Source organism: Chiloscyllium plagiosum, unplaced genomic scaffold (genome assembly GCF_037043375.1).
Source record: "Chiloscyllium plagiosum isolate Xiang-an unplaced genomic scaffold, Cpla_swu_hap1 HiC_scaffold_5, whole genome shotgun sequence".
Taxonomy (NCBI): domain Eukaryota; kingdom Metazoa; phylum Chordata; class Chondrichthyes; order Orectolobiformes; family Hemiscylliidae; genus Chiloscyllium; species Chiloscyllium plagiosum.
In genome coordinates, this window is record NW_028270143.1 from 125007181 (window position 1) to 125027335 (window position 20155).

At 40.4% G+C, this 20155-nt stretch overlaps 1 protein-coding gene across 4 annotated transcripts in view; it reads right to left on the bottom strand.

The window, feature by feature from the left end:
- Positions 1-2045: 2045 nt before the first annotated feature.
- ctdspla (CTD (carboxy-terminal domain, RNA polymerase II, polypeptide A) small phosphatase-like a) overlaps positions 2046-20155 on the bottom strand; it is a 270808-nt gene continuing 252698 nt past the window's right edge. For 2 of the 4 annotated variants that reach the window (XR_006311761.2, XR_006311762.2), the window contains 3 exons: positions 11589-11710; positions 3588-3693; positions 2046-2274 (listed from right to left, as the gene is read on the bottom strand). Coding sequence is in view for 2 of the 4 variants with exons in the window: in XM_043690860.2 (XP_043546795.1) it covers positions 2235-2274; positions 11589-11710 (162 nt within the window). In the remaining 2 variants the exon portion in view is untranslated. Of the gene's footprint in view, positions 2275-3587; positions 3694-10772; positions 11711-20155 lie in introns of those variants that run through there. The other 2 variants (XM_043690860.2, XM_087987633.1) reach the window with 2 other exon arrangements.

Genomic DNA, 20155 nt, shown 5'->3' on the forward strand with positions numbered 1-20155 from the left:
GAAGGTGATAGGTCAGGGAGGAGAGGGTGGAGTGGATAGATGGAAAAGGAGATAGGCAGGTAGGACAAGTCCGTACAAGTCATGGGGACAGTGCTGAGCTGGAAGTTTAGAACTAGGGTGAGGTGGGGGGGAAGGGGAAATGAGGAAACTGTTGAAGTCCACATTGATGCCCTGGGGTTGAAGTGTTCCGAGGCAGAAGATGAGGAGTTCTTCCTCCAAGCGTCTGGTGGTGAGGGAGCGGAGGTGAAGGAGGCCCAGGACCACCATGTCCTCGGCAGAGTGGGTGGGGGAGTTGAAATGTTGGGCCACGGGGCGGTGTGGTTGACTGGTGTGGGTGTCCCGGAGATGTTCCCTAAAGCGCTCTGCTAGGAGGCGTCCAGTCTCCCCAGTGTAGAGGAGACCGCACCGGGAGCCACGGATACAATAAATGATATTAGTGGATGTGCAAGTAAAACTTTGATGGATGTGGAAGGCTCCTTTAGGGCCTTGGCATCTCGTCTACATCCCGCACCTCCGCCCTCAGACCCCACCCCTGCAACCAGAACAAGGACAGAACGCGTTCCACCCTACCAACCTTTGCATAAACCAAATCATCCGCCGACATTTCCGCCACCTCCAAACAGACCCCACCACCAGGGATATATTTCCCTCCCCACCCCTTTCTGCCTTCCGCAAAGACCGTTCCCTCCGTGACTACCTGGTCAGGTCCATGCCCCCCCCCCCCACAACCCACCCTCCCATCCTGGCACTTTCCCCTGCCACCGCAGGAACTGTAAAACCTGCGCCCACACCTCCTCCCTCACCTCTATCCAAGGCCCATCAGTAGTAGTGGCATTGCTAACATGATCCATGATGGTTGTTGATCTGAAATGGTAACTATGTTTCACGATCCGGTTGCTGGCTGACCTGCTGAGTATTTCAGGTTTTCAGCATCTGGGGCAGTTTTCCATGAGATGAGGACCACTGTTAGTATGGACATTCATATAGATTGTTTGGGATGAAAGATGTCTCTGTCTTATAATATTTATCTAATCAGAATTAAAACGAGGATAATTAACAAAATTCAATGGATCCAGTTGCCTCATAAATTGAAAGGAGTGAGAGCAGGGCAGTATGTTTCTCAGTTACATTGAATATTTTCCTCATTTCAATCCCCATCCTCTCGTAAAGCTGTTGAACTTTACTATACCTCACAGAAACTAGGTACTCCTCAATTCTTGCCATGGAGGCCAATCTTAATTTACATGAGCACTGCCAGTCCATTTGCTGCAAAGACCAATTCCAGTCTTTGTTATTCACATATTACAGCTGACTGCCAAACTGTTTGTGTTCTCTCTCTAGACTGGATGCTAAGTTTGAGTACCTCTTTCTGGTACCATTTCAATTCTTCCATTGCAAAAGGTTTCAGAATGTACCTGTCATGAAATCCTTGAGGTTCATACAAGGCTCTGCTTATACACAAATTAAGATAAAAGATATGCAGTTAACAATTTTTCTACACCTCAAGATTGTGGCCACATGCCGCCATGTTTCGTCAGCTCCTGGTCTCACATCACACATATTCTTCTTATTTACAAACTGAATTCAACATTCTACTATTTAGCATTAACCAGGTTTGACAACAACTTGTGCGCACAGTAACAAAAAAAAAGGTTAACAGAAACTTAAGGAATTCCTGTTTCAGATTGCTAAGCCTCATTCAATTAGTGATTTCTTCTTTAGCAGCACGGCACTTCTCCACAATGTAACACCTTGATCTATTACCATTTTCTGCCTTTCTACACTCTAGCCCACAATACCTGTTCTTTTCTCTCTCAAATACAGTACTGTGCATTCTCACTTCCCTTTGGCTTTGGATTGGTCTAAATCAGATATATTCCTAGAAACTTTATCATGTGACCTGCTATCATTAATTGCCCCAAACAGTCCTGACACCAGTTATCCCAAGAGCAATCAAAAAAGGAATACCAAACAGATAATACTTAACAGTTAACCAGTCTTTAGCTCCCCCCAACTCAGATTTAATTTCAATATAACAGGTAAACAATAGTTTAAAGACTTTTTTTATTTAAAAATACTTTGTAAAATGTCCCTATGATTTGTCTTCTGGCTTTTGCTCGCAGTGTCCTGAACGTCAGTCTTCAAATCCTGTGGACTCCAGGGCAATCCTGGAGTGTTGGCAACCCTGCGACCTAGCTAGTCACTTCTTTGGTCTCATCCATAATCACATTGCCTCACTCTTCCTCCAATTCCCACTCACTACTTGATTTCCTCCTTGAAAAAAAAGAGATATATCACCAGGTTGAATGCACAAATACAAGGGCTCAGCAATGTGTTGAAGGGTCAACATACACTACTTAATGAAGTGATGGGATGCAGCTTCAATCTCCTAATATACTCAGACCAGTCAACCATGTTTACAAAATATATGTTTTTATAAACAGAGATACAAGAGCAAGAAGTAGGTTCTAGTAAAGCTTTATCATTATTGATTAGGCCAAAGTTGGGAGTACCAGGTCAATCTTGGCATTTTTCTTTGGGAAGAATGCATAATACCAAGGCCTCAGATAGGGTGCAGTGATTTACCAGAATGATATGTTTGTTTGGAGAAAAAATAGCTTTGGTTATTTGAGGAAACCGGGGAACTTGATGTTGTGCCCCACAGACTGAAGCTGATTAAGTGGAGACAGATAAAGGTATTCAATATCTCAAAAGGCTTTGATACAGTATATAAGGTGAAACAGCTTCCAATGGTAGTTGGATCAGTAATCAGAAAGTCACACATTTAATGTAATTGGCAGACGGAGTAGAGAGGAAATGATAATACATTTTCTGATGCATTGAGTTGCGATCTTAAATGTGTTAAATGGAAGGAAATTCAATTATTCTCAAAAAGGGGGCTGGATAAGTATTTGGAAGGAAAATGTTTGTACAGCTTTGGAGATTGGGAAGGTGGAGTAGGATATTAGATAGCGCTTTCAAAGAACAGGCATCCCAAAATAACGAGCATTTTTTGTACTATATAATTTTACAAATAGTCTATCATTCAAAGCCATCGAGGCCGAGTCTGAGCCATGTTCAAGCCAAATTTGGCACATTTTACTAAATGATTCACACATGTTCACATCACAACTGTTAAACACAAATATTCACTACGTGAATTATTTAATTAATGGTAAGCTCAAACTGAATCAACTAAATCAGTAAAGAAACTATAGTACATCCTGACCCATGCTGAGGTATGACGAGCAATGAATAGCTGTGATTTCCACAACTGAACGTTTTCTTGACAATTATATTGTGACTTTAAAATTAGGACAATAACTTTTTCAAATAAAGTTAAGTGCAGCTATTTTCATGCCTATTTAATAGCGGTGGTAACACTGCAAAATTAAATGCTATTTTCACTCAAGCTTTACATATAAAATGACAACTCCAGTTGTGTGAATGAGACAATTAATTATTTTGCTTATGCCTGTCATGTCCACTTTGTGCGTAGACTTTTTTTTACAGTTCTCCCATTTACTATTTTTCCCATTTATACACCCAATTAAAATTTAGTTTCAGAGTTCTGATTGATCTTTTACCTCTAATAAGAGATCCTCAAAAAAAGTGCCTCCTTCTCAAGGCTGATACCAGGCCTCAGGAATTCAGCAGCCATTGTATCTCTGCACAGCAGTCCCACAGACTGACCTGAAAATTGCCATTTAACAAAGGGAGGAGAAAAAAATCTCCATGAAATCACAGTGCTTTGAAGTAGAAAGCAAGTTAGCTTTTAATAGATTTGCTCATTAAAACAAACTTAGTTTCAAAAAGCTTCAACAAATACCTCTATAGTTACACTGGTGAATGCAACAGGACTCCCCAGCCTGTGAGCCAGGAATAACTGATGCATGGTAGAAAAATACTTGATGTACGACATTTTTTTAAAAGTTTATTTTATTGGTGAAAGTAAAGAAACAGATTATTCAATAACCGACAGTAACAACCATTTCTGTTTCTTTCCCTCTTAAACTTTATAGTGTTTCTCAAGTATTGCTGATCAAAGTGGAAAAGTGCCACCAACTGTGAAACTACAATAAAACTATGAAAAACAAGCAAGGTCCCTCCCACCCTACCTTCTCCCCTGTCTGTCTGGTGTTTTTTTCTGAACAGTCTGGAGTAGGCAGGGAAATGGAAAGGTAACTAAGGGAGGTTGAAGGATGCAGGGAGGGAAGACCTACCCTCCCTAGCCTCAACAGCTTGTTTTGCATAGTTTCCCTTACTCTATTTCCTTTCCCCTTCCTTCCCCACCCCCACCCATCCCCAAGCAACCATTTAAAAGGCAAACATCCTTTGGAGCACCTTTAGAATCAGAGGCACAGAACAGACCATTTACAAACACCGGTTTTAGAACAGTCGAGATTTTTACAGAATTAAAGATAAATGGAATGCTCAATTTTGTTTTCAGACTGGGATTATGTTTCCTGCACAATCCTCTGCACTTTGAGAAAACAAACAGTTAGTCCATATCACTGTACAGAGTCTATACAACTTGTGAGAGAACAGAAATTGTGTTGAACATTCATTTACTGGAGTTTAAGGCAAGTGGTTCATTTGTTTGCCAAGTTTTTAAAAAGAAAAATGGAAAGACTGTACAAACCATTGGTTTGAGCTGAACACGATTACATTAAAAAGGAGTTGTACATCATCTACACTTAAAAAAAGTAAGGTTTAGCTAACTAAGCGGAGTATGTGCCTCTTACATTGATTCATAGAATGGATACACAGCACTTAAACACACATTCTCTCACTCTGTGTACTATGGCCATATTACTCCATCTCCCTCATCCAGCTCCCTTCCACTTCACTCAAACCAGCCAATGTCATTGTAAATCTGGACCTTTTATTGCCATCACACAGTCACAGTACTGATGCTTCAGAGGGAATTAAATAGTGACCCTGTAGCTTGATTTTTGTAGTCCCTTAAGATTACATAGGCATGCTCACACTCTCTCGTACACAGTCCAACACACACAGCAGCATGAAAAATGTTGGGAAGTTAGTTTTGACTGCAATACTACATATGAGTAAGTCACAGAGGTAAAAAGATTTTGAAACCATGTTAGTTTCTTTAACCAGTGCGAGTTTACTTCAACAAATGGAAGAAAATGAGATTAAATCATATGGAGTGGTTTGCAAGTTACCATTCCATAATGCTAAAAGCTTGATTAACGCGTAAGTGTTTGAAGTTTAGTAGGTACTGCGAGTGTTTCAAAACAGAAATCTAATTCAATTTTCATTCTTACTATGATATGGTGCATGGAAAGGTGCTTGAGAGAAAAAAAACAAATGCAGATTACATTAAAATGTTGGAAAGTTGCAGTACTCTCCGTACTCTGCTATGAAAGAGAAAATATTTGCAACAGGGTTAAAAAATAACCTTATGGGTAATAATTTTTTAAAGGAAATAGAAGAAGCACTTGCCAATACCACATTTAAAGGTTTTAAAGCACACAAAAACTTTTTAAAAAATTGTAGAGCAATTCTGTAGTGCCTGGCCAGTCCTCCAAAATGATTTTGCCCTGACGTTTTGGGGGGGCGGGGAGGAGACAGTTTTTAACGTTTTTAAAATGATAGACACATAGTCATGAGGAATAGTTTTACACAGCCCTGGGTTAAGCTCCCAATGTGAGCAGCATCCACTAAATAGAACTGAGCCCAAAATGAGAATGAAAAAAAAGCAATGACTACACCTGACGTTTATGATCTGTCAGGTTGATTATTGCAAGTGTAGTTTCACAGTAAATATTCCTAGACACATAATAAACAAGTCCATGAAAGGTTAATTCCCCTTACAAAAATATGGATAATGCAAATTGCTATATGATGAATAAATAAAGAGCGAGTGAATTTCTTGGTTTCATTTGTTCAATAATCTTTCCCTAATAGATGTGTGGAGCAATAAATGGCCATTCGTACTTGGCACTGATTACTGAAAGCTAATTAAAGCTCACTGCTGCAGACTGTTCCTGGCCTTTATGCTATTCAACTCTATCAACTGTGACTCACATACAGCAAACAAACTCTGAACTTCATGGTTCATTCTTATTCTCCACAATTAACTATTCTCCCTCTCATATATTTACTATATTGTATTCAAATATTTAATTCCTTTGTTACTGTCTCACTGGGGGGGCTGAGTGCTGTATTTTTGCTGGGTCAAAATCTCACACATAAACTGTTACCTGGTCACTATCCCAAACAAATGGGAGTGACGAAGTATAGTTAGTTAAGTTTGCTGATGACACCAAAATTGGAGGTGCAGTGGACAATGAAGAAGGGTTACCTCAGATTACAACAGGATCTTGATCAGATGGGCCAATGAGCTGAGAAGTGGCAGATGGAGTTTAATTTAGATGAATGTGACGTGCTGCATTTTGGGAAAGCAAATCTTAGCAGGACTTACACACTTAATGGTAAGGTCCTAGGGAGTGTTGCTGAACAAAGAGACCTTGGAGTGCAGGTTCATAGCTCCTTGAAAGTGGAGTCGCAGGTAGATAGAATAGTGAAGGCGACGTTTGGTATGCTTTCCTTTACTGGTCAGAGTATTGAGTACAGGAGTTGGGAGGTCATGTTGCAGCTGTACAGGACATTAGCTAGGCCACTGTTGGAATATTGCATGCAATTCTGGTCTCCTTCCTATTGGAAAGATGTTGTGAAATTTGAAAGGGTTCAGAAAAGATTTAGAAGGATGTTGCCAGGGTTGGAGGATTTGAGTTATTGGGAGAGGTTGCATAGGCTGCGGCTGTTTTCCCTGGAACGCCAGAGGCTGAGGGGTGACCTTATAGAGGTTTACAAAATCATGAGGGGCATGGATAGGATAAAATGACAAGGTCTTTTCCCTGGGGTGGGGGAATCCAGATCTAGAGGGCATATGTTTAGGGTGAGAAGGGAAAGATATAAGAGACACCCAAGAAGCAACTTCTTCACTCAGAGGGTGGTACATGTAAAGAATGAGCTGCCAGAGGAAGTGGTGGAGGCCAGTACAATTGCAACATTTAAAAGGCATCTGGATGGGTCTATGAATAGGAAGGGTTTGAAGGGATATGGACCAGATGCTGGCAGGTGGGACTAGATTGGGTTAGGATATCTGGTCGGCATGGACGAGTTGGACCGAAGGGTCTGATTTTGTGCTGGACATCTCTATGACTCTCTAAGACTCTATGACTATCAACAATGATGACTAACAAGCTATTTCCTCTAGAGGGCATCACAGATAACATTAGCCTTGGATTTACCAGCTGAAGGATAAACTTTCTCTAGTTAATGCAGGATGATGAAATTTGGTTGTCCCCTCCCCACCCTACAGAAAATAATCTAGGCAGACCCCAAGTACCCCAATGCTTCACAAGAGGAACCCACAAGTCAGCCAAAATTCTGAGACCTTCTTTATAGGATTTAGTTAGAATTCCTGGTAGTTCATGGATAACTGGAGTTTGAAAGCACGCGCCAAATCCTAGAGGGCAAACAAAGGTTCAGCAGGTTTCCCCCATTTGCTGAAGATATTAACTAGTTCAAAATAACAGCAAATTGTCAAAGAACTAAAGAAACAGTACGCAAGCAGGGTTTAACTGTTCACAGGCCAATCTTGGACTGGTGGGGTTTGCAATGAGGAGCAGTCAGCCTGCAGATCTGTCAGATGTACAAGCAACAAAAAGCATAATGAAACCCCCAGCATATGGGAAGCTTACGATGTAAAATTAAGAAAATTTAATAAGAGTGCATCAGAACAAAATGTTCTCATTGCCAAGAAGAATGATATCTAGAGTGTAGATTTACAGTAATTGACAAGAACAACTCAGGGAGAGGAGTTATTACTTAATTACACAGTGTTATTATGATCTACAAAGTGCTGTCTGAAAATTTGTGGAAACCGTTTTAATGATAACTTTCAGAAGGAAATAGATAAATAAACTGAAAGATAAATTTAGAAGGATATGGGGAACAGCAGGGGACAGGACAAAGTAGATAGATCTTAGGCTTGGCCAGAGGGGCCAAATAGACTATTGTGCTACATAAATTTGTAATCTTTGTTATTCTAGGCAACCAGAAGCAAATCTGTGGCATCAGTAATTACAAACAGTGAAACAAATGCATCGACAGATCTTCATGTATTTCGCACATTTTGAGGGAGGATACGTAGTGGAACATTCCCCACTCACTGTTGTGATGGATTTATTTCTACAATCCACGAGCTGGTTACAAGCCAAACTCTTCCTTGTTTGCTTTAAACAATATTGTACCTCACTGCAATACTCTGCAACACCAACCATTACCCGGACATTTGTAGATTTCCAACAGAAGAAAGACTTTGTGCTGTGGCACTTACTGAACAAAAATGCCTCAATACACTTCACTGGGGATATACTAGTTTCAACGATGAAAGATTTTGCCCATCCAGATGAAATTCAAACGGGGTTCCGTGGGTTACCAACCATTCTCTAACCTACTGTATTAGGTTGTAACTTAAACACTGAAACGCAAAGCTACTGCCAATACACAAGAGTACACATTCCACTTTGGAATGTAAAAATCTGAAATTAAATCAGCTGGATTCAAGAATTTAACCTGCCAAAGAAACATGGAAACTGGTAACAGTGTGGTATTCCCTCCTAACAGATTTGCTAAAATAATTATAAAATGGAAGGAAAGAGCGCTATCAATATGTTTCATGTGCAAATTTCTTCAATGCAATCACCTAAGTGGGAAATATAGAAGTGATAAATTTACTTCACAGCCTACACACCATTTGTTATTTTAAATCGTCACCTGCCAAAAAAAGTACTAGTTGTTATTCCACTATGCTCTGCTAACTTACCCAAAGTGGCCATTCTTCTTGTATCCTCCCACATTGAGTGTACTGGCCAACATTACTGTCCAACTCTATCCTGTCCTCTTGTTTATCCCAACATCCATTTCGAGACAAAGTAATTGGGCAGTAAATCTGGCTTTTTAAAATATTCCTCCATGCTGTCCCTATTGCCCATCCCTGGCATTAAAGTCAGTTCAACAAATAAAATCAATACAATAAAGCCACCATCATTGTGCTGGACCAATAAGAAAGATAGCTGAAAATGTGTTGCTGGAAAAGCGCAGCAGGTCAGGCAGCATCCAAGGAACAGGAGAATCGACGTTTCGGGCATAAGCCCTTCTTCAGGCTTATGCCCGAAACGTCGATTTTCCTGTTCCTTGGATGCTGCCTGACCTGCTGCGCTTTTCCAGCAACACATTTTCAGCTCTGATCTCCTGCATCTGCAGCCCTCACTTTCTCCAATAAGAAAGATAGCAGGCTAACCTACACTGGCAAACAAGTAAACAAATGGCCAAGGACAAAAAAATAGACAAATAAAAAAGTTAGTTCTCATGGAGGTTCATTGACCTTCAACACCACTCTTTTTCTACACAGACGCTGCCTGAGCTACCAAGCCTGTTTGTGACTTGACTGTGCAAGTTATACTCAGCTCCGGACTTTTCATTTCTGCGCTAACATCATCTCCAGTATTACTACTGACAAAGTTACATTTACTAACAATGTGGACAATTTGAAAATTGGCCAGTCTGCATATGCACATGGACATATGTTCAGCATCTGTTGGAGACTAACAAAAGAGGAAATTCCACAGTACCCTAATGAAAATCCAAGAAGATATTCTTCTTCCTCAAGGTGACAACAGTGGCCTGCTGCCACAGAGCTACCTTTAAAGAGAAATCAGAGTTGGAATGGGTAGCAAGGAAGGGAGGTAAGTATAAAATGAAAAATTAAATAACTTTGAAAATTTAGTTGAAAAGTGTAGCCCATTGACATGCTGCATCAGTACTCACAGACTGTGGAGTGAGACACCCAGTTTTCAGATGAGACCCCCAACATCCAACGAAAGACAGTGAGAGAAAGGAAGCCACTTAGTAAGGTTTAGCATCAGACAGTGCATTTGAGGTAACAAAAGACAGACAGACTCGTTCACAATATAAATCCAAGCATTATCACTGCTGCCATTTGCGATGGATTGATTGTTTCTTGGAGATAGCAGGTAAAGTTTGAAATAAACAGAATAACAGTAACATTGTTTGCAAAGATCGGATCTTAAATGCCCCAAAATTTCCACCATACTATGTAGCCCACCTGTGATAACTCCTCCCCCTCCCCCAAACCCCACCCACTCTGTCCCTGTGCCCGCTGTCCATCACGATGCACACCATGAGTGTTTGTGATGTGGTCAGACACCCTTCCACGCACAGAACATGCTGGCAGAAACCTGTCCACAAAATTCAAGGCAAGACTCGTCCAACACCACTCCCTGCAACATTGTAGTGTTGATTGTGTGAATGCTAAAGTGGAGGAATTTAGTTAAATCGACACTCCAGCTACAGACACAGAACCCGCATCAAGATTTAGCAAACCCTTTTGGCATTCTATTTAGTTTAAAAGAGGTGATGGTGGTGGTGGTGGTGGTGGTGGTGGTGGGGGGGGGGGGGGGGGGGGAGGCAGTGTACAACATGTGGTGGGAGAAAGAAAATAAAAGTATCCATCACAGTATCTGGCAGCACCATGTCATTCCCCAGAGTACCTGTTGGATCTAAATAATTCCAACTTGCAATCTGTCCCTGATCAAGTCAGACTGCAGTGGCTGTTTTTTAAGTGACATTGGTAACCCTAAACTATATCTATATTTAAAATAGCAATTAAAAAAACATAATTGGGTGCCCATTAACTATTGTTAAGCCAATTGATATAAAATTTAAAGTTTAATGACTCTGGAGACTTATACCCAGCACTTATAATTCAACGTGTTCAGCATAAATAACAGTGCTCATAAAGATTTTTTTGTTTTAAAACTACAGTCATTAAAAGATAAAAGATCTCTGGAATATGCAGTGTACAAAAAAATTAACTTTGCTTTTTTTTCTCATCTAAAATTATCAACTTTTTTTTCTTCAAAAAGGCACTTCATTCTGCAAAAGTGAGATCACAGAATCAGGTCAGCTACTGTAGGTCAGCATGACTGTCTGCATAGCAACAACCAAAAAAATTAACAAAAGAGGGAAAAAGTACTTAAAATATCACAGAACTGCTCAAATACTTGTTTTTGGTAGGTAGAGAGAAGTTTTCTACTCAAACTGTAGTCCATAACAAATTTTTCATTTTGTTTTCTATGTCGGTGATTTACTCTGATAGTTCTTCCTTTTAGATGAAGTCTGGTCATGTGCGACTTTCCAACGTCAGGCTTTGAGAAGCTCAATGGACGTCAATCACCTTGTCCATAACGAGTCAACGACAGGAACCACTGAAGTGTTTCTTGTCTGATGATACCTCCCTCCTGCTCCTCCTCCAAGAGTTGCAGTTTCGATCCAAACACAGGTACGCAAGGCAGGGGAAACTGAAGGAAGCTTTCCTTTCGTTACAAAAAACAAAAACACAACGCTGCGAAGGGGGAGGGATGGGGAAGTGGCAAGGGCGTAGATTGGGGAAGTGAAGGGAATGGGATAAAAATCGGGCAAGAACAACCTAAGAATCTGCCGAGAAGACATGCCCGGAGCACAATCGCTACCTGCCGCGGAGGTTCTGCAGCATACTGTAAACATCCTCTTCTTTACTCAGTCCTTCAAAGAATGGAATCAGATCAAACAACTCAGTATCTGACATATCGTCGAACCAGGACTGCACAGGCACCTGTTTTAACAAGAAGCAAAAACACATTTTGTTAATGAATGGCCAAGTCTACTTAGAGTCATAGAGATGTACAGCATGGAAACAGACCCTTCGGTCCAACCCGTCCATGCCACCCAGATATCCCAACCCGTCTACTTGATGGAAAACCTCTACAAGGCAGCACAAGGCGGGATTTTGTTATTTTTAAAAAAAGACTAACTTTTGAGAAATGGGAGATAATGGCAAAGGCAATACTTATTCTCCACTGTTAACTGCTGTTAAGGTAGTGGCAAGATGTAGCTGATGTGGTGAAAATGCTTCCAATTTTGTTGTAAACCAAGACTTCAATCCATCAACATTAAAGGACTTGGTAATATACAACCAATGCAGAGTAATGCGTTGAGATTTGGAGGGGATGATTGGAGCTAAAGGTGTTGTTGTATGCCTGCTGCCGTAGTCTTTCCAGGTGCTGGAGAAATAGCCTGCTGCAATGTGGCTCTATAGCCACCTGCTTTAGAATCCTAACATGTCAGCTGAACCTCTATCCTGTCCCCACTTTCCAAAAGATAACACCAAATGGCATATCAAATCTGTTCGCTACAGTGCCTCAATCCTAAAATGTCAAGACCAGATGCAGCACCTGGACCTCCTAACTTCTACCTGATGAACTGAATCAGCGTTGGACAACAAGCGTGTTTAGAAAAACTCACTTATAAATGGCATAGAGGCACCTTGAGAGAAGCTTTTAAATAAAGTTATCAATGAAAATGTCAGGACTACAAGTTATGCACACTTCTATAAAGCTCTACTTAGACTGTTCAGTTCTGGCTTTGGAGCTAATGATATTGGGATCTAAAGGGTTAAAACATGACAGCAAACTGACGTTAGAAAATTAAGGGTGATTTAACTGGTTATGATCATCAAAAGGAATAGGTAGATAGAATTAAAATGTAGGTCAATGATTTTATGAAAAGGCAAAACAGCTTCAAAAGAGCTGAATAGCCAACTCCTGCGACTATGTTTCTAATGGATCAGGAAGTTTTCCAAACCAAAGCTTGATTTTTCTCTCTCAAACTTAATGCACTGGTCCAGTTCCTAAGAACATGAAGGAGTGGTGGTCCGAAAGCTTGTGATTTTAAATAAACCTGGACTATTATCTAGTGACATGTGACTTCTGCCTTTTGTCCACCCCAGTCCCACAGCGGCATCTCTACATTGGGACAGGAGGAAGCCATTCTGCCCATCATGTCAATACTGGCTGTGAGCATCGTCATTATGCCATTACTCCCTTTTTCACATACATAAGGTCTCCTAAAAACAATCTCTTATTCAACTAACAAATCACCTGTGCAGTCAACTTTGCATAACAACAATTTAGTTTTGATGGACTTAAAGTAGTGAGATCCATATTGTTCTCTCCTGTGCTCGAGCAAATAGGTTAGTAAGCAGGGCTGAATATAATTGACACAATTCAAGGCAAAACAAGATATGTTTCCTCAAAGTAAATCAGCAGGTCTGGCAGCATCTGCGGAGAGAAATGTTTCAAGTCCAGTGACCCTTGACTGTTAGATTCAAGATTATTATGGAAAAAGACAAGCAGGGGCCTGAAATCAAAGTTCTAAACTGGGAGAAATAAGATCAGTTATGATTTGGCCAGAGTGGACTGGGAGGAGATACTTTTATGTAAATCTGTATCAAATTCCTATCGGAAAGATGTTGTGAAACTTGAAAAGGTTCAGAAAAGATTTACAAGGGTGTTGTCAGGGTTGGAGGATTTGAGCTATCGGGAGAGGCTGAACAGGCTAGGGCTGTTTTCCCTGGAGCATCAGATGCTCAGGGGTGACCTTATCGAGGTTTATAAAATCATGAGGGGGCATGGATAGGATAAATAGAAAACGTTTTTTCCTCTGGGGTGGGGGAGTTCAGAACTGGAGGGCATAGGTTTAGGGTGAGAGGGGAAAGATGTAAAAGAGACCTAAGGGGCAACGTTTTCACACAGAGGGTGGTACGTGTATGGAATGAGCTGCCAGAGGAAGTGATGGAGGCCAGTACAATTGCAACATTTAAAAGTAGTAGGAAGGGTTTGGAGAGATATGTGCTGGGTGCTGGCAGGTGGGACTAGATTGGGTTGGGATATCTGGTCAGCATGGATGGGTTGGACCGAAGGGTCTGTTTGCATGCTGTATCTCTCTATGACTCTAAAGCAATGGGATACATTCGAGGAGGAAATAGAGAAACTGCAGGGGCAACATGCTTCAATAAAGGCAAATAATGGGACCAACAAACCCTGGTCATCAAGGGACACACATGATTGAATGAGAAAAATGGAGGCTTATGACCGACACTAAGGGCTCAAAACAGCAGAAGCCCGAGAGAAATACAGAATTGCAAGGGGAAATTTAAGAAGGAACTAGAGAGCAAAAAGAATCATGAAGGTATAATGGCAGATAAAATAAATGAAAAGTCTAAGTTATTTTACACGAACATTAAAGATAAGTACAGAAAGAGTAGGGTCCATTAAGGACAACAGTTTAATTTGTGGAGCCAGAGAATGTGGGTGGCATTCTAAATGAATACTTTGTGTCAGTGTTTACTCATAACAGGGATAATGTGGGTATAGAAAAGAGTGATAGGACTCTAATATATTTAAAGAAATTAGCACAGAGATAGAGATTCTGAGTGGTCCATTAAAGTAGGTAAACCTCCAGGGCTCAATGAAAGAGAACTGGATGACTGCTAGCTTGGTACCTTTTTTTCCATGAAGGAACAAGGGATAAATCAGAAAACTACAGGCCAAATCAGTCTAACCTCTAACTATGTGAGGTAATATTGAGAGACAAAATGAATCTGCACATGGAGGGGCAAGGCTTAATCAAGAACAGTTGACATGGTTTTTATTAAGGGTAAAGTCGTGTCTGACAAATTGACTGAATTTTGAGGTGACCAGGTGTGAAGATGAAGACAATGCATTCTACACCCTACTTGAACTTCAGCAAGGCTTTTGATAAGGTTATGTGTTGAAGACTCACAGCAAAAGTTAAAGCCCATGGGATCAATGAATTTTAGCAAACTAGATTCACAATTAGCTGATTAGCAGGAAATAGAACATGATAGTCAAAGGGTGCTTTGTGACTGGAAGCTGTGTCCAATGAATTTCTGCAGGGATCAGTGTTGGTGCCCTTGCTGTTTGTGATATATGTATTAATAATTTAGACTTCAATATTGGAGGGGTGTTCAGTAATTTCATGATGGTACAAGAATTGGTGGGATAGGAAATAGCGAGAGTATAGCATTAGACTACAGGAGGATATAGATGGGCTGATCAGTGGCAAATGGAATTCAATTTGGATAAGTGCAAGGTGATGTACATGGGCAGGAAAAACGAGGCAGGGAATAGTAGAAGAACAGTAGGACCCTGGGAAGCATAGAGGTTCGGACAGACCTTGGTTATGAAGACAGATTGGAAAGACTGGGGTTGATTTCTTTGGAGCAGAGGAAACAGGGAGGACATGACTGAAATGTATAAAATTAAAAAAGGGCACAGACAGGGTAGGCAGGGAGAAACTTCCCTTGGCAGGATCAATGACCAAGTGTCAGGTTTAAGTTTTCATCCAGAGGTGGTGGGAATCTGAAATTCTGCCTGTACGGATGGCAAAGGCAGAGACCCTTATAACATCTTAGTAGTATTTAGGTGTGAACTTGTGATACCAAGCCATACAAGGCTATGGACCAAGTACTGGAAACAAGATTAGAACAGATAGGCGGTTGCATTTGACCATTGCAGACACTATGAGCTGAAGGGCCTCTGTTCTGTAGACCTCTATGACTCCATGTATTGTTTACAATTGGAGAATAACAATAATCAACATTTGATGTAGTCTACTTGGATTTTAGCAAAGCTTTGAAATTCACACATTGCAAACCGGTTAGAAAATTGAGGACTTACGGGATCCAATGGAAATTGACAAGATATCCAATAACTTCGAAAGCTATCAAGTTGAATTTCCACAGGATTCTAGATTTTCCTACTATTCGTGGTATACATCAATGATTTAGACTTAAATATAGGTCGGAGAACATGAGGACTGCAGTTGCTGGAAATCAGTCGAAAATTGTGGTACTGGAAAAGCACAGCCGGTCAGACAGTATCAGAACAGCAGGAGAGTCGACGTTTCAGGCATAGCCCTTCATCAGGAGTGTAGCATCATTAAAAATTTGCGGATGAGATAAAAACCAGCCATGTGGTTTATAACAAGAAACTGTGGAAAGGTATCAATGGACTGGTCAGCTAGGCAGTAAGTTGCAAATGGAGTTCAATCCAGAGAATTTTGAGCTAATGTAAGGTAGATAAAACAAATGAATACAAAATACACAAGTGTAGAGGAAAGCAGGGACCTTGGTGGTGTACATATACCTGAAGGTCTCAGAACATATTGGTAAGGTGTGCAAGAAAGAAAGTACATAGTATTACTTCCTTCAGAGCTGAGACAGAGAAAGCAAGGAGGGAGGTCATGCTGGAACAATATAAAATGGTAGTCCATACTAAGAGTACTGTGAACAGTTAGGGGTCAAAGTAATTTTCAAAAAGGTTAGTGCTTTGAGATTTTAAAAGGACCATCTTGGTTTTCAGGAACTACTCTTTCATTCTCACTAACTCCTTTATCCGGTTGATGCAGTCACAGAGTATCACTGCCTTCTGTTCGGTATTGACATTGTAGTATTTGGACTCACGCAAAAGCAGAATTACAATTGATCAATATCCTCAATAATCATCAATGCACAATTAAAGTTAAAGCCGTAACAAACAGAGAAAGTATTAATTTCTTAGACAGCACAGTATTTAATGGGTACAAGACAACACGTGGACGTTTCTTTTTTAAAAACAATATAAACAGGCACACACCTCTATATGCAAAAAGCCATCACTCTTATGGTCTCACTATAAAACATCTCCTGCAGATCAAGTCATAGTGAACATGTTTCGTCACATATGCACAAAAGATGGAAGATTTTAACTGGACTAGTACTATTGCCACATGTATCTCCGATTGCAATTACAGATTTAAATTTAACAAATGATCTCACGTTAATATTTATCTAGCAACAATTGCTATTTGTTCAAGAGTTCTAAACTTTTACCATTCTTTGTGTATAGAAGTATTTCCTACATTTGCTTTTGAAAAACTTGATTCTGAATTTTCAGATTATGCTCACTAGTCCTACATACTCCTGAACTAATTGCTCATTTACCTATTAAATTTCCCTTATCACAACAGGGAATACACTTATAAACTATTTTACTGAATCTAACGGCTTTAGAAAGACTCAAGGTCATAAAAAGCATCTTAAAAATATATTTGTTCCATGACTGTTTGGGATCTAAACATGCAAAATAATTGCACATTTGCCTTTGACACAATCACAGCACCTCAAGTAATTTAGTATATGAAACACTGAGATAACACGTACCTTGAAACTTTATTAAACTTCTGTACTAAATTTTGCAATTGACAATGTTGTGAGAGTATCCACTATATTTTGCTCTTAAGATAGCTCCTGAATTTTGCAGCCTTAAACTAGAGGCATCACATTCATTTGCCAGGATTTCATTACCTGTGGCTTTCTAGTTTTCCGGTTAATTCTTTGCAGATCAGTTTAAAAAAAAACTGCTGTCTCCCCTTTGTAGTCCTTCTCTTCCTATTGATTGTCTCTCTTATCCACTCACTTTAACCTCTCCAATTCCCCTATATGCCCAGTTTCCTCGTGGGCCCCAACATTGCTCGTCTCACTCTCCCCAGCTCTGTCCTCGCCATCTCATTCTTTTAGCCTGGCAGTCTCACTCATTACAAACACTCACCTTCCCACAGCTTGCTGCTGTTTACAGGATGTTTCCTTCCAGTTTTTGCTGCGAATAAGTTTATAGAGAGCCTATCAGCAGCAACTTAAAGGGAACCAGCCAGGATTGGAGGAATCAGCTCTCCAGTGATTCTGGAAAAGTATAGGTCAGGCACCATCTAAGGAGCAGGAAAATAGACGTTTCCGGCAGGAGCCCTTCATCAGGAAACCATATTTTATTCACCAATATCCATATGGTGAAATACAGTATTTGCAAGAATTTTATGTCAATCTATTGTTTAACATAAACAGCAGTGTCCACTGTTCCTGCCCAAAACGTCGACTTTTCTGCTCCTTAGATGCTGCCTGACTTGCTGTGCTTTTCCAGTATCGCTGTAATCTTGACTCTAATCTCCAGGATCTGCAATCCTCACATTCCCCGGTGATTCTGAGAATATTAATTATGAGGGTAAATTTTCTCTTATTGGTCATCTTCATGATTGAATTTTCTAGGACATTTTGGGGCCTCTTGGTGGTGAATGTGCCTATCGTCCTGGAGAATTCCTAGCACCCTGAACAGTTTTGCTTATCAAGTGTTGGAAATGCAGGGCTCTTGAATGCTAAAATAGAATAGTTCCAGAGTTGATACACGCTGGACTTCATAGTTAACTGTCGAATTCAATAGGGCTCTGTAGCAGTGGTAATACTTCTACTCGGAGCTGACACCCAGGATCAAATCCCACATGCTTCAAAGATGTGTCATAACATCACTGAACAGGTCAATTGAAGAAATACTAAGCTGAGTTCAATCCAGTTTGATTTAGTCCTTTAACTCTCACTTGAATAAAAGCAAAATACTGCAGATGCTCAAATCTAAAACCAAAAGAACGCTGGTGAAACTTAACAGGTCTGGCAACATTTCTGCATCATCTGCAGAAAAGTCATATTGGACTCAAAACCTTAACTCTGCTTCTTTCTCCACAGATGCTCACAGACCTGCTGAATTTCTCCAGCAATTTTTCTTTGTTTAACTGTCATTTGCTTCATGAATTAGCTGAGTGATTTGCTGCTGAGTTTACACTTTCCCTGGTGAGCAGTACCTGTAATTTGAAGCAATTTCCCCAATAGGGTAATGGTTTCTGGACAAGGAAGGGTCCAAAAGCGAAAGGAGGACACTGATGTTTATATTAAACAATAGAGTGACATAAAATTCTTGCAAATACAGTATTTTAACATATGGATATTGTTGAATAAAATATGGTAGCAGAGGATTAACCTCATACTCTTCAGACAGGTGCATAAAGAAAGCAAAAGGCAATTCCTGTTTCTGGCAGAAACCTCTGAAGTGTAATGTTGAGTTACACTACAGAATCACAAATAATGATTATCCATCAATGTTTTCAGAATTGGAGTCAAATAAGCAGTGGAAATACAAAGGTGGAAATGAGGATTCGGAAAATTTCTCTAACTACGAAGCTAGGCACGGCTTTGGTTTTATCTGCCTGAGGTAGGAGTAAATTTGAAATGAAGTATTTTCAGAACTGGATAACAGATCTAGATACTGAAGAGTCATTGGAGATTCTAATATGTACAGAATTTACAGAAAGGGTGACTGACTTGTTTGAAACCTACAGGGCATGGTCAATATTTGATACATTTAAAAAAATGGACAATCAGTCCATAGAAGAATATATCATGGAGTTTGACAGGTTTCATAAAAAACTAAAGAAATTCAATCGAGAAATTCCAGAATCTGTGCTGGCTTTTCAATCATTAGAATGTGAACAAATCACACTCACACATGCTGGATGTTCAATTTTGCATTAATAACTATTGCCTTAAAATGTATTTTTTTAAAAAGATGACTAGTTTCCAGCTACCTTCACAGGACAAGTTTGGAGTTCTGCAGTGATACAGAGAATGCAAAACATTATGATTACCACCTCTTAAAGTTGAAAGGCATCTAGTTACAAGTTGCAGTATTAGGATGGGACTGCTAAAAGACATTTAGCATTGGGGGGTGGGGCGGTGTTGCAAGGGAAATTGCAGGATTGGGATGACAGCCAACAATGAATGAACTCCAGAAATCAAACAGGGAATAATTAATAGGTCATAGAGTCATAGAGGTGTACAGCATGGAAACAGACCCTTCGGTCCAACCTGTCCATGCTGACCAGATATCCCAACCCAATTTAGTCCCGCCTACCAGCACCCGGCCCATATCCTTCCAAACCCTTCCTATTCATATACCCATCCAAATGCCACTTAAATGTTGCAATTGTACCAGCCTCTGGCAGCTCATTCCATACACGCACCACTCTCTGCGTGAAAAAGTTGTCCCTTAGGTCTCTTTTATATCTTTCCCCTCTCACCCTAAACCTATGCCCTCTAGTTCTGGACTCCCCGACCCCAGGGCAAAGACTTTGCCTATTTATCCTATCCATGCCCCTCATAATTTTGTAAACCTCTATAAGGTCACCCCTGAGCGTCTGATGCTCCAGGGAAAACAGCCCTAGCCTGTTCAGCCTCACCCTGTAGCTCAGATCGTCCTACCCTGGCAACATCCTTGTAAATCTTTTCTGAACCCTTTCACGTTTCACAACATCTTTCCGATAGGAAGGAGACCAGAAT